Source organism: Tachysurus vachellii, chromosome 2 (genome assembly GCF_030014155.1).
Source record: "Tachysurus vachellii isolate PV-2020 chromosome 2, HZAU_Pvac_v1, whole genome shotgun sequence".
NCBI lineage: Eukaryota > Metazoa > Chordata > Actinopteri > Siluriformes > Bagridae > Tachysurus > Tachysurus vachellii.
Window position 1 is genome coordinate 35,711,777 of NC_083461.1, and position 15,000 is coordinate 35,726,776.

At 42.5% G+C, this 15,000-nt stretch overlaps 1 protein-coding gene across 1 annotated transcript in view; it reads left to right on the plus strand.

Annotated features, from left to right (window-relative positions):
- adgrl3.1 (adhesion G protein-coupled receptor L3.1) overlaps positions 1-15,000 on the plus strand; it is a 187,509-nt gene that overhangs the window by 119,366 nt on the left and 53,143 nt on the right. Inside the window, exons 10-11 of the mRNA XM_060864480.1 lie at positions 128-166; positions 11,596-11,779. Of these exons, the coding sequence (XP_060720463.1) occupies positions 128-166; positions 11,596-11,779 (223 nt within the window). The remainder of the gene's footprint in view (positions 1-127; positions 167-11,595; positions 11,780-15,000) is intronic.

Consider the following 15,000-nt stretch of genomic DNA (forward strand, 5'->3'; position numbering starts at 1 on the left):
TCTTATTAGTGTTTCACTCTTTCTCTCTCTCTCTCTCTCTTTCTCTCTCTCTCTTTGTGTGTGTGTGCGCGCGTGTGTGTGAGAAGTACAGGAATGCGTTATTAATTTGTTACTTCTTCTGTTTCAGCTCCAAAAGAGAGAACGCTCATGCCGATTCTTCATTCAGGTATTTTCTGCTTTTATTTCTGTGTGTGTGTGTGTGTGTGTGTGTGTGTCTGTGTGTGTGTCTGTGTGTGAGTGAGCTAATGAATTGTTTTTTTTAAATACATTTGTGTATGTAGAGCACATTGTTCCTACTGAGAAAGCACTGATGATGTCATCATCGGTCAGCAATGTCACATCAGGAGACACACACACACACACACACACACACACACACACACACAGGAAAAAGCGAGCAGAGCAGAATGGCAGTAAGGCATGACAGTAGCAGATGGAGGAACAGGAGAGTGAATTTGCCGCTCATACATCCGACAGAAAGCTTTACACTTTACTGACTGAGTGATTAAAGCACTAAGCACTTCAGTCTGCTCTTTAAGTTCAAAGGACACGTCAATAGATGAAAAAAAGGTGACTATACAGTACTATATTTAGACTTTTTCTTGAGTAGCTCTCATTCTGGTCTTCGAATCCGATCGTCTCCGAGACTTAACTCTCAGAATGATCTAATTAATCGGTCGGAACGAATGAATAGTTGTATACATTTGTGTTTATTGATCATATTCAATACAAAGAGGTTTTGCGTTACGGTGATGAGTCTCATGTTTCCTCTATCACACCACAACGCTAAACACATGGTCCTTCTTGATTGTGTTGCGTCACCAGGCAGCGTAACACACTCTGAGGAAAGCGCAGTCAGCCCTCTTCTTCATACACGAGCTCAAAGATTGCTCAAGTATCGCTTTGATTGACAGGTGAAACAGAATATGTCATCCCTCTCTTTTTGCTCGGTTCGATCCCGGTTATATAGTGTTATATAGTGCAGGCGAAATCGAACAAAAAAACTGAGCCTTGGCTCACTGGCCACTTTATTAGGAACACACTGATTATACACCTTACTGTTATGTAATCGGCCAATCGTAAGGCAGCATCACGGTGTCTGGTGACAGTCATGCAGGTACACGTGAAGAGAACAGAGAACATGTCTGAGCTTTTGACTCCAGACAGGAAGTTGCTGCTGATCTCCTGGGATTTTCTTACAGTCTTTAATGTGTGATGAAAATCATGTGAGCAACAGTTCAGTTGGTGGATGAATTGTTGATAAGAGAGGTGTCAGTTGATGCTTATCTGCTTTTCACGGTTGTTTCATGGTGAGTTACTTTAGACTTTGAACCAATCTGGCTGCTTTCCTCTGACCTTTCTTTTGAAAGAGAACTGTCACTTTTTTATTTTTTACACCATTCTGTATAAAAATCCCCAGTATTCCTGAAATCCTGGTAGCAACAATCAGTTTACTTTCTTCTCCATCCTGATGGTTGACGTGAGCGTTTCTAAATCTACACATATGTATAAATTGCCCTTTGTGAATGAGGTGTTCCTAATAAAGTGCTCAGTAAGTGGATTTCTAGTATGCAATGTTTCCGTTAAACACGTTAAAACGAGTTTGCTTTTGTTTAGTTTTTCATAAATGTTGTTGTTTACACAAAGGCGAATTGATATAAAGCCGTCATTTGCCTTCTAGCCGGAAATACTTTCAGAGCCGCATCACGTCACACTATCAGGTTTTATTCCTTACGCAATAACACAGAGCATGTTCAGCTTGAGCATTTCTCACATACTAAAATTCTCAGTGGTCAACGAATAATGCTGTGTGTGTGGTGTGTGTGTGTGGTGTGTGTGTGATTGTGGCCTGATGCAGTCTTTACGCTGGATTAGCCCCACAGCTTCAAAGCATTTCAGTTCTGCTCCATTTAGCAACTCTGTGGAAAGCGCAGTGTGTGTGTGTGTGCGTGTGTGTGTGTGTGTGTGTGTGCGTGTGCATGCACAGGCACACAATTGTGTATCTGTGTGTCTATGCAAGCTGCAGATAAAGGGGAGTGTGAGTGTAACAAGAATTGTGTTTAGGTCTAAAACGCCTCAGTGTTATCTTTGCTTGTATTGTAGCTCACTCTCTCTCTCTCTCTCTCTTTCTCTCTTACTCTCTCTTTCGCACACACATACCCACACACACAACTTTACACACTGAGGTGATTTCATAAACTAATATTACAGTCTTGGATCCCAGTTTCTTTTTTTTGTTCCTCGGTCTTTCTTTTGTGGTCATTTATGGTCTCAGATTGGATATTCTCTCTCTCTCTCTCTCTCTCTCTCTCTCTCTCTCTCTCTCTCTCTCTCTCTCTACTATAACTGGGGCAGAATGATTCAGCCAATAGCCACATTAGCCAGCAGCAAACAGACAAAAGACAAAACATCCTTCTATCCCTCTGCCACAGAAAGAGTGAAAGGGAGCTTAAAGAGAAAGCGTGAATAAAGGACAGATCAAATCTGCAGCGGGTTTGAAAGAGCTCGCTGCTTAACGTTCGAAAATCCGTACGTCGAAATAGACGTGTAGACTGAAATGAATGAAGACGATTCAAACACACAAAAACACAGAAGGCGTGTTTTCCTATTTCCTGTTTTGCACACACTTCCAGGAAGTTGTCCCTTCTACTTAGTCTGCAGTCTGATTAACATTGTGCTTGATGAAGTGTTCAAATGCGAGCATTGTTGTTCTGCACTACACTCTGTCTTCCTCAGAATAATCAACCTGATTAATATGCGAATTAAAAAAAAACAAAACCTTCCTTCCGACAGACAGACAGATGGCGGGATTTGGAAAAGAGAAGTGTGCCATGGCATCAAGATGCTTCCAGCCGAACCGAGGAATATTTATATATAAAATCATTTCTCTAGCTGATAGAGAGTAGAGTTTCTCTCACCGAAGTCAAACCTCTGGTGAGTTGAAACAACCTTCGTAGCTCAAGTGTCGTGAGAAAGAATCGTTTCAGACAATCTGACTGCCTGAAAAGTACTGGCTGGAAATATCGAAAACACAGGGCTGAACCCTACAGCTCATTTTTAAAGGAACACATCAGACAAAAGGGTTTTTGACGAAATCAGAATTAGGACTTGGACCTGCTCCTGGTTCAGACCCTGAAACAGAACTGTGTGTGTGTGTGAGAGAGAGAGGGAGTGTGTGCGTATGTGTGTATATACTGTATGAGAGAGAGTGAGTGAGTGAGTGAGTGAGTGAAAGAGAGAGAGATAGAGAGAGTGTGAGTGAGTGAAAGAGAGAGAGAGAGAGAGAGTGTGAGTGAGTGAAAGAGAGAGAGATAGAGAGAGTGTGAGTGAGTGAGAGAGAGAGAGAAAGAGAGAGAGAGTGTGAGTGAGTGAAAGAGAGAGAGATAGAGAGAGTGTGAGTGAGTGAAAGAGAGAGAGATAGAGAGAGTGTGAGTGAGTGAGAGAGAGAGAAAGAGAGAGAGAGAGTGTGAGTGAGTGAGAGAGAGAGAGAAAGAGAGAGAGAGAGACAGAGAGAGAGAGTGTGTGTCTGTGTGTGTGTGAGAGAGAGAGGGAGTGTGTGTGCGTATGTGTGTATATACTGTATGAGAGAGAGTGAGTGAGTGAGTGAGTGAAAGAGAGAGAGATAGAGAGAGTGTGAGTGAGTGAAAGAGAGAGAGATAGAGAGAGTGTGAGTGAGTGAAAGAGAGAGAGATAGAGAGAGTGTGAGTGAGTGAAAGAGATAGAGAGAGTGTGAGTGAGTGAGAGAGAGAGAGAAAGAGAGAGAGAGTGTGAGTGAGTGAAAGAGAGAGAGATAGAGAGAGTGTGAGTGAGTGAAAGAGAGAGAGATAGAGAGAGTGTGAGTGAGTGAGAGAGAGAGAAAGAGAGTGTGAGTGAGTGAGAGAGAGAGAGAGATAGTGTGTGTATGAGAGTGTGTGTTTTGTGTGTGTATGCATTAGTGTGAGATAAAGAGAGATAAAGTGTGTGTGTTTGTGTGTGTGTGTCTGTGTGTGTTTGTGTGTGAGAGAGAGAGAGAAAAAGAGAGAGAGTGTGTTTGTGTGTGTGTGTGAGCGAGAGATAGCGTGTGTATGAGAGTTTTGTGTGTATATGCATAAGAGAGAGAGAGTGTGTGTGTGAGAGAGAGAGAGAGATAGTGTGTGTATGAGAGTGTGTGTTTTGTGTGTGTATGCATTAGTGTATGGGTGTATGGGTGTGTGTGTGTGTGTGTGTGTGTGTGTGTGTGTGTGTGTGTGTGTGTGTGTGTGTGTGTGTGAAAGAGAGAGAGAGAGAGAGAGAGAGAGATAGTATGTGTACGAAAGAAAAAGAGTGTGTGTGTGTGTATGTATGTATGAGAGAGATAGAGTGTGTGTGTATGTATGTATGTATGAGAGAGATAGAGTGTGTGTGTGTGTGTGTGTATGTATGAGAGAGATAGAGTGTGTGTGTATGTATGTATGTATGAGAGAGATAGAGTGTGTGTGTGTATGTATGTATGAGATAGATGTTTCTAATATTTTTATAACATGCATATGCGTATGTTCTTATACTCTGTGCATGTGTGTTTGTGTGTGTGTGTGTGTGTGTGTGTGTGTGTGTGTGTTTTAAATATTTGTAGCACATATTCCACACATTTATTTCCACAGCACCCAGAGTCTTATTTTTCGATTTTCATTTTTAATCTCGACTTTATTATCTACCGCGCTGTGCTGATGATACGTTTGGTGATTTCAGCTGACATTAGCTAACATTTTCATTAACGTCGATGACTAGATGGTCTGAGGAAGTAGCATTAGCTAAATAGCTAATTGGCTCATTTTCCTCACATCTCCTGTCCAAAAAAAGGTGTTTTAGCAGCTTGATGCTAAAGTTCAGTTCCTGCTAACATGTACAGAGTTGGGTTTTGTTATTCGGATGAATCTATATTTGATGTTGAATATTCGTGTGATGAAACATGTTTTCTATTTTTAGCATGTGCTAAGAAAACAAAACTAATTATTAGCTATAAAACCTCTTCCAATATTAGCATGTTGTCACTAATATAAGCTGGTTAACCAAATATCTAATCAAGCTGTTGATTTGTTAGAAAACAATCTAATCTCAGCTCATTTCTACCAGCGCTAATATTTACTATCCTGTGTTATGCTAGTGCTGACCTAATGCTAACTTACTTCACCACAGAGTGTTAATAACACACTTCCGTTGTGGCTTAAGACAGATTTCTGTTTAGTGGGTTATTTATTTCAGAATAAATCTTACAGAATAACAGGAAAAGTTACAGAATAACAGGAAATTGGTTCTTCTTTTTTTTTTTTTAAATAGAAAGTGCTCAGCTCTCAGTTAGTTAGCGCTATTAGCATATCTCAGCTGCAGCATATCAGTTAGCCACATCACTCAGCTTTGCGAAATTAAACCACTTCCTAATGGGAATTGGGAAAAACAGTTTCCATTAACCAGTAAAAACATTAGACGCTAACGGGAAAAGGTTTCGTTTTTTTTTTTTCCTGTTAAAAATGTTAAAAAGCCTCTGTTTCTGTTCCGATGCAGTCGGATGAATCTTTTTTCTTCACAACAACCGTGTTTTGGTTTGCAGTCGCAAGAATTGATGAAGCGAATGATTTCACTTTATGTGTCAGTGGCCAGGTATCACGTCCGCTCGAGCACACGCACCACAAACACACTAACAAACACGTGAAAGCTAACAAACAGAACAGCAAGCATCAGGGTTAGAGTTGGAGGTGATGAAGTACTGTACACATCAATAATTTACTGTAGAAGCTGTTCTTAATGTGTGGTGTGAAGAATGAAACACTTCAGGAGCTGCTGCTATTGAAACGATATTTAAAATACTTCACACACTCTCTTGTATGTGAGAGAGAGAGAAAGAGAGAGAGAGAGAGAGAGAGAGAGAGAGAGAGAGAGAGAGTGTTTGTGTGTGTGTGTGTGCGAGAGAGAGAGGGAGTGTGTGCATACTGTATGTGTGTGAATATATGAGAGAGAGAGAGAGAGAGAGAGAGAAAGAAAGTGTGTGTGTTTGTGTGTGTGTGTGTCTGTGTGTGTGTGTGTGTGAGAGAGAGAGAGAGAGAGAGAGAGAGAGTGTTTGTGTGTTTGTGTGTGTGTGAGCGAGAGATAGCGTGTGTATGAGAGTGTGTGTTTTGTGTGTATATGCATAAGAGAGAGAGTGTGTGTGTGTGAGAGAGAGAGATAGTGTATGAGAGTGTGTGTGTATGCATGAAAGAGTGTGTGTGTGTGTGTGTGTGTGCATGTATGTGTGCGTGTATGTGTGTGCATGTATGTGTGCGTGTGTGTATGTGTGCGCGTGTGTGTGTGCCCGCATGTGCAGTATGTCTGTGTATATGTGTGTGTGTGTGTGTGTATGTGCATGCATGTGAATGTGTGTGTGCGTGCATGTATGTGTGTGTGTGTATGTGCATGCATGTATATGTGTGTGTGTGTGTGTGTGTGTGTGTGTTTGTATCTCAGCATGACAGGAAGGATTAATTCAATTCCACTGTCAAAGGCAAAAAGACGGTTTATTTATTTATTTTTGTTCCCGTGATGATGTCTGACTGAAGCATTAAAGCGATGCTGCTGCTTCCACACAATGGATTGTATTATTTTGCACGTGTTCCTAATAAAATGTCCGGCATGTTTGCATATGAATTTATTCAAGAAGGCTGCTTTAAAAAAAAAAAAAAAAAAAAAAAAAAACCCTGATCTGCAGTAATGCACTGATTGTAATAGGAACATTTTAATAACCTGGAGGCTGTAAAATTTCCTCGCATATCAAGGTTAGAGATTTTAATATCGCACGCATATTATCAGCTCTGGTATTTAAATGCTGTAGCGACAGCACCTACTTTCCTTAATGTCCATTTATTAGTTTCAGGTTTATTACACAGTTTAGACCTGACATCGCTGTAAAAGCTCTCACTCTTCCTTTAATAGGAAAAGTAATTTCATTTGGAAAAAAATTGTGTTAGGTGTGCGGCACTGTTTAGGTACAGAAACAACAATAGTTATGTGTGTGTGTGTGTGTGAGAGAGAGAGAGAGAGAGGGAGAGAGAGAGAGAGAGATTGCTCTTGCTCTCATTTTCACAGTGTTGCACATTCCCTGCGGAGCTGCTTTTACATGAACATATTATATTTCAGCACAAAAGATAATCACATACTATCATGGTGTGTGTGTGTGTGTCTGAGAGAGCGTTAGTGTGTGTGTATGAGAGAGAAAGAGAAAGAGAGAGAGAAGCAGAGTGTGTTTGTGTATATATGTGCATGTATGAGAGAGAGAGAATGTGTATGCGTTCTCATGTACTGTATGTGTGTGTGTGTGTGAATGTATGAGAGAGTGTGTGTGTGTTTGTGTAAATTTATATGTGCATGTATGAGAGAGAGAATGTGTATGTGTTCACATGTATGAGAGTGTGTGTGTGCCCTGCGATGGGTTGGCACTCCGTCCAGGGTGTATCCTACCTTGATGCCCAATGACGCCTGAGATAGGCACAGGCTCCCCGTGACCCGAGGTAGTTCGGATAAGCAGTAGAAGAGTGTGTATGAGTGTGTGTGTGTGTGTGTGTGAATGTATGAGAGAGAGTGTGTGTGTGTTTGTGTAAGTTTATATGTGCATGTATGAGAGAGAGAATGTGTATGTGTTCTCATGTACTGTATGAGTGTGTGTGTGTGTGTGTGTGTGTGTGTGTGTGTGTGTGTGTGTGTGTGTGAATGTATGAGAGAGAGTGTGTGTGTGTTTGTGTATGTTTATATGTGCATGTATAAGAGAGAGACTCTGTATGATTCTGTGTGTGTATGCATGAGAGTGTGTGTGTCTGTGGGTGTGACTGTGTGTGTACTGTATGTATGAGAGAGAGACTGTGTGTGAGTATGCATGAGTGTACGAGAGAGTGCTTGTGTATGGGAGAGTGTGTGTGTATATGTGTGAGAGAGAGTGTGTGTGTTTGTGTACAGTATGTTTATATGAGCATGTATGAGAGAGAGAGAGATTGTGTGTATGTGTGCATGTATCAGTGTGTGTATGTGTATGAGAGAGTGTATGTGTGTGTATGAGAGTGTGTGTGTTTGTGTATGTTTATATGTGCATGTATGAGAGAGAGAGAGAGATTGTGTGTATGTGTGTATGTATCAGTGTGTGTGTATGAGAGAGTGTATGTGTGTGTATGAGAGTGTGTGTTGTGTATGTTTATATGTGCATGTATGAGAGAGAGATTGTGTGTATGTGTGTATGTATCAGTGTGTGTGTGTGTGTGTGTATGAGAGAGTGTATGTGTGTATGAGAGTGTGTGTGTTGTGTATGTTTATATGTGCATGTATGAGAGAGAGAGAGAGAGAGAGAGAGAGAGAGACTGTGTGTATGTGTGCATGTATCAGTGTGTGTGTGTGTGTGTGTGTATGAGAGAGTGTATGTGTGTGTATGAGAGTGTGTGTGTTGTGTATGTTTATATGTGCATGTATGAGAGAGAGAGATTGTGTGTATGTGTGTATGTATCAGTGTGTGTGTGTGTGTGTGTGTGTATGAGAGAGTGTATGTGTGTATGAGAGTGTGTGTGTTGTGTATGTTTATATGTGCATGTATGAGAGAGAGAGAGAGAGAGAGACTGTGTGTATGTGTGCATGTATCAGTGTGTGCATGTGTATGAGAGAGTGTATGTGTGTGTATGAGAGTGTGTGTGTGTGGTGGCAGACAAAGAGAGAGCGAGTGAAAGTGAGAAAGATATTAATGTCTTGCCCAGACAGAGAAGATGTAAGTGCTTTATGGCGAGGCTGAGCATTATGGGAAATCTATCCTCATTGTGAAGTTCAGGCGCCAGATGGGTGACACCGTCTCCTCATGCTGTCAAAACCAATTTCACTTATCCAATACTTTTCGAATTCCTTCTTATTTTTCTTTTAAAAATAATAATTCTTGCATATGTTTCAGGTTTATTAAAACACACAGCACATCGTCCACAGATACCAGCGCAGGCTGTTAAACTCACGAAGGTCCACAGAGAATCCTGTCTCTAATTGGAGCAGATTAGCGAGTCTTGTCCATTCTGCATTTTCTGCCTTAATGATTAGCTTGCAGTTTGGTTTTTTTGTATCATATCATAAAGCATTGTGGGTAAAAAAAAAACTCTGCTGCTTTTTCAAATAAGACCATCACAATCTATAAAGCGGTGAAGGTATCAGATGTGATATTAGATGGGAGGCTTCGCTCCTGCATCCATCAATAGCCTGAGAATGAAACTGTTAGTGTTGAGCAATGTGTTGTATTACAACATCTCATCGATTGCACAGTAAAAATGATGTGGTCTAAACTATTATACACAAACCTACAGACAGACAGACAAGCAGGGAGATAAAGGACATACAGAGAGACAGATAGGCAAGCAGAGAGACAGACAAGCAGGGAGATAGAGGACATACAGAGAGACAGATAGGCAAGCAGAGAGACAGACAGACAAGCAGGGAGATAGAGGACATACAGAGAGACAGATAGGCAAGCAGAGAGACAGACAGACAAGCAGGGAGATAGAGGACATACAGAGAGACAGATAGGCAAGCAGAGAGACAGACAGACAAGCAGACAAGCAGAGAGACAGACATGCAGACAGGAAGACTTGCAGACAGACAGGCAGACAGGCGAGCAGAGAGACAGACAGGCAGGTAGACAGACGGACAAGCAGAGAGACATACAGACAAACAGACAGACAGACAGGCGAGCAGAGAGACAGACAGGCAGGCAGACAGACGGACAAGCAGAGTGAGATACAGACAGACAGATGGACAGACGGACAGACAGACAGGCAAGCAGAGAGACAGACAGGCAGGTAGACAGACAGAAAAGCAGTCATACAGACAAACAGACAGACAGACAGACAAGCGAGCAGAGAGAAAGACAGGCAGGCAGACAGACGGACAAGCAGAGAGACATACAGACAGACAGACAGACAGACAGACAAGAAGAACATACAAAAAGAACGGCTAGACAAGCAGAGAGACATACAGACATAAAGACAGACAAGCAGAGAGACATGCAGGCAGGCAGGCAAACAAAAGACAGACAGACAAACAGAGAGACATACTGACGGGAGACACAGTCAGATAGACGTGCAGACAGACACACAGACAGACAAGAATACAGACAGGTAAGCAGAGAGCCATACAGGCAGACAGACAGACAGACAGGCATGCAGACAGACAGACAGGCATGCAGACAGACAGACAGACAGACAGGCATGCAGACAGACAACTGAATTTTTTTGTATATATATATATATATATATATATATATATATATATATATATATATATGTGAAGTCTGAGTCTGAGTCTGTTACATGTTTCATCTGAATACTAAACAAAGCAAACAGAAAACTCACAAAGTTTACCTTCCATCATTTTGTGTAACATGAACTTTATGGGCTTTTAAATCAGCTCTCTAGTTCGCTAGAATTTAAAGCCGCTGATCAGGGAATCAGACATTTTTAGGGCTTTTTCGCTCCCGTACTGAAAGGTCCCATCTTTAACAAAATTCCTACAATGCACCAGAAAAAGCAAGAAGCATCGAACGCTCACAATCCTTTAATATTATAAATACTGTGTTGGCGCGAATAAATCACAGAAGTTTGCAGGAATCCAGCTCTGGGGCTGTACATAACACACAAGGGGTGTAATAGACCTCCGTCTGAGCTTCAGCCACAGACAAAGTGACTCTGTCTGTTTCCGTTTAGGACACAGGATACTCAACTTTATATTGTAGGCGCTTATAAATTTGATAGATAGGCTTTTCTTAAATTCTACAACTTTGTCACGGAATTGGGATAAAAGAAGGTTGGGAAAGTGTGTGTTTGTAGATCTTAGTGAATAATGCAGCAGTGAACTGTTAATCAGTGTTATATGGGATTTTGTCTAATCTGAAGCAGATACTCATTCATACAGCAAAACACTTTTAATGTTGAGCTCTTGATGAACGTTCACGTGTGATGATTGGACGTCATTTGCTCAACTCGGGGTCGAGGACTTTGGAAAGTGATTTTTTTTTGTTACATTTAGTGTGTAAAAATGGGGGCACGGTGGCTTAGTGGTTAGCACGTTCGCCTCACACCTCCAGGGTTGGGGGTTCGATTCCCGCCTCCGCCTTGTGTGTGTGGAGTTTGCATGTTCTCCCCGTGCCTCTGGGGTTTCCTCCGGGTACTCCGGTTTCCTCCCCCGGTCCAAAGACATGCATGGTAGGTTGATTGGCATCTCTGGAAAATTGTCCGTAGTGTGTGATTGTGTGAGTGAATGAGAGTGTGTGTGTGTACCCTGCGATGGGTTGGCACTCCGTCCAGGGTGTATCCTGCCTTGATGCCCGATGACGCCTGAGATAGGCACAGGCTCCCCGTGACCCGAGGTAGTTCGGATAAGCAGTAGAAAATGAGTGAGAGTGTGTCTATGTGTGTGTGGTGTGTGTGTGTGTATATATATATATATATATATATATTTATATATTTATATATATATATATATATATATTTATATATTTATATATATATACAGTATATATGTCTCTATTTCTTTACTCGTCTCTAGGGCACTGAAGCAGTCTCTCATTTCATCTCTGTATTTTTCTCGCTCCTGCAGGCGATGGTGGAGACGGTGAATAACCTGCTGTGTGAGCGCGCTCAGCCTGCATGGAAGGCGCTGTCAGTGATGGATCAGCTGCGTTGTGCCACCATGCTGCTGGACACGGTGGAGACGGCTGCCTTCATGCTCGCCGACAACCTGCTCAAGACCGACACCATCCAGGAGAGCACCGACAACATCCGTATGTCTATATCAGCACACACACACACACACACACACACACACACACACACACACACACAGGCGTACTCTACAGCTATGGAAAAATACTGGGTTCTGTCAAGGTAGCAGGTTTATGGCACTGCTGAATTCTTGAATCTGATTGGTCGGAAGGTGTTGATTTGTTTTCTCTGACAGTCGTTTGATTTTAATGTATGTCTATGTTAAGTGTGGGAGAGAGACTGAACACACCTTGAAACACACACTAATGGGGTTAAACATATTGATCACAGTTCTCCAGTACATAAAGCCAAATTCAGTTAACATTCGATACACACACACATACAAACAAAGAGTGATAGATAACATATGTTGGTTCAGCAGGATCTGAGTCTCAACTGTGACCCATCTGTCTCAGTTCAAATCCAAAACATTTACACATCAGGACGTTCATTCATCCATCTTCCATCCAGCGCTTATCCTCCACAGGGTCACAGGGAACCTGGGGTTTGTGCTGGAGGATTCAGGATACCATGCCATTTCATCTTAGAGCACAATCTCACAGACACTACAGACAATTTAGAGATGTCAATCGTACTAGAATGTTGTTTTTGGACTTTGGGAAGAACCCAGAAGAACATAGAGAACCCAGAGGAAACCCCAGAAGAAACAGGATTACCCAGAGGAAACCCCAGAAGAACCCAGAGGAAACCACAGAAGAACCCGGAGTACCCAGATGAAACCCCAGAAGAACCCGGAGTACCCAGAGGAAACCCCAGAAGAACCTGGAGTACCCAGAGGAAACCCCAGAAGAACCTAGGAGAACCCAGAGGAAACCCCAAAAGAACCTAGGAGAACCCAGAGGAAACCCCAAAAGAACCCAGATGAAACCCCAGAAGAACCCGGAGTACTCAGAGGAAACCCCAGAAGAACCTGGAGTACCCAGAGGAAACCCCAGAAGAACCTAGGAGAACCCAGAGGAAACCCCAAAAGAACCCAGAGGAAACCCCAAAAGAACCTAGGAGAACCCAGAGGAAACCCCAAAAGAACCCAGAGGAAACCCCAAAAGAACCCAGAGGAAACCCCAAAAGAACCCGGATTACCCAGAGGAAACCCCAGAAGAACCCGGAGTACCCAGAGGAAACCGCAGAAGAACAGGGAGGATGTGAAAACACATAGACACAGGGAGGAAGCAAGAATCGAACCCCCAGCCCCATAGGTACAGGGCAAATCTGGACACAAGAAGTTTATTTCCTGTTGTAATGGAAAGTGGAAGTTAAAACGAACACTCTCGGGTTTCTGAAAAAACTAAAAATACCAACACACAAAAAACACGCACCCACACAGAACGCTCGGGTGTTCGCTATTATCACACGGCCACCATAAACACCGCTGCTGATTGGGTGACTAACCTTCTGACCCATAAATCCATTAGTGTGTTGACAGTAAAAGAACTCCACATTTACAGAAGCGGATCTGTGGATACACACTGTAACGCAATCCGGAGCACAGAAAGACCTGCTTGTACTTTTAACCCTGATGTTCTGTATGGGTCAAAGTGACACATTAGAATTAGATTTATTTATTTATTTATTTTTGAACCTTCGCAGTAAAAGCGTATTACAAAGACAGCCTTTATATTTCAGGAACGATCCCGTTAGATCGTTATGACCTGATCCGTCGTAGGTGACGAATAAATTTCTATTTTTTCCAAAATGAGCCGCAATTTATGTCTAATCAAACGTCCCACGCACTCAGAACACCAAACAGACGAGCAGATTTAGGACTTAAGGAACTATAACCTTTCAATGTTACTTCTATCTCAACCTGAAGTTTTCAAGACCAACAAAAGTGAAAAGGAGCAAAATACTTTTTTAAAGATTTCCTACCTACTGCACAGAAAAACTCTCTGCTTACTGCTACATTTCTAACCTAAACTACTTATGGGGGAAAAAAATGTAAAAAAATTAAAAGAATTATTCAAGAATTACTCTAGAATTATCATGTCAAATTGGCAGATGATCAAATTTGGGGAAATTTAATGACAAAATAAATTAAAAGTAAAGTTGTGTTCAGTTGTAAAAATGTGTTAATACGAATCATTTTCTTAATGCACGTATTATCATTTATCGCATTTATCGGGGAAAGTCGTGGCCTAAATGGTAGAGTTTGACTCCTAACCCTAAGGTTATGGGTTCGAGTCTCGGGCCAGCAATACCACGACTGAGGTGCCCTTAATTAAACAAGGCACCGACCCCCCCCAACTGCTCCCCGGGCACCGCAGCATAAATGGCTGCCCACTGCTCCGGGTGTGTGTTCACGGTGTGTGTGTGTTCACTGCTGTGTGTGTGCACTTTGGATGGGTTAAATGCAGAGAACGAATTCTGAGTACGGGTCACCGTACTTAGCCGTATGTCACGTCACTTTCACTTATTTAGAAACATGCCTTGATCTAGAGGGACTTGCACTGCTGTCTCCTTGTGGAACATCTCCGTTGTTGGTTCAGAAGGACTTGGTTTAAAAAGACCATCATACTAAATGCACCTGTTAGAGAGAAGTTACATCAAGGCACTTGACAATTCCCAGCCACCAGGCAGCTTTTCTGTATCATCCAGCTAACACATGCTTACTCTGAGGCAAGTGACACCATCCAACTGATGGGAAGAGAGAGAGAGAGAGAGAGAGAGAGAGAACACCGTCTCTCCTACCTCGACTCCCCTGCAGTGGATGGATTGTGTCATTGTCAGGACTCGATTTCGTCATCTCTTGATGATACTCATTCTCACTCATTCATCTTCTACCGCTTATCCGAACTACCTCGAGTCACAGGGAGCCTGTGCCTATCTCAGGCGTCATCGGGCATCAAGGCAGGATACACCCTGGACGGAGTGCCAACCCATCGCAGGGCACACACACACACTCTCATTCACTCACGCAATCACACACTACGGACAATTTTCCAGAGATGCCAATCAACCTACCATGCATGTCTTTGGACCGGGGGAGGAAACCGGAGTACACGGAGGAAACCCCCGAGGCACGGGGAGAACATGCAAACTCCACACACACAAGGCGTAGGCGGGAATCGAACCCCCAACCCTGGAGGTGTGAGGCAAACGTGCTAACAACTAAGCCATGTGCCCCCCTTCTCTTGATGATACGATGACGCTTGTTCTTTTCTTGATTTTCATAGAATCAAATCTGTGACAGTTCAGTTGTGCGATCTCCACAACCTACGATGTT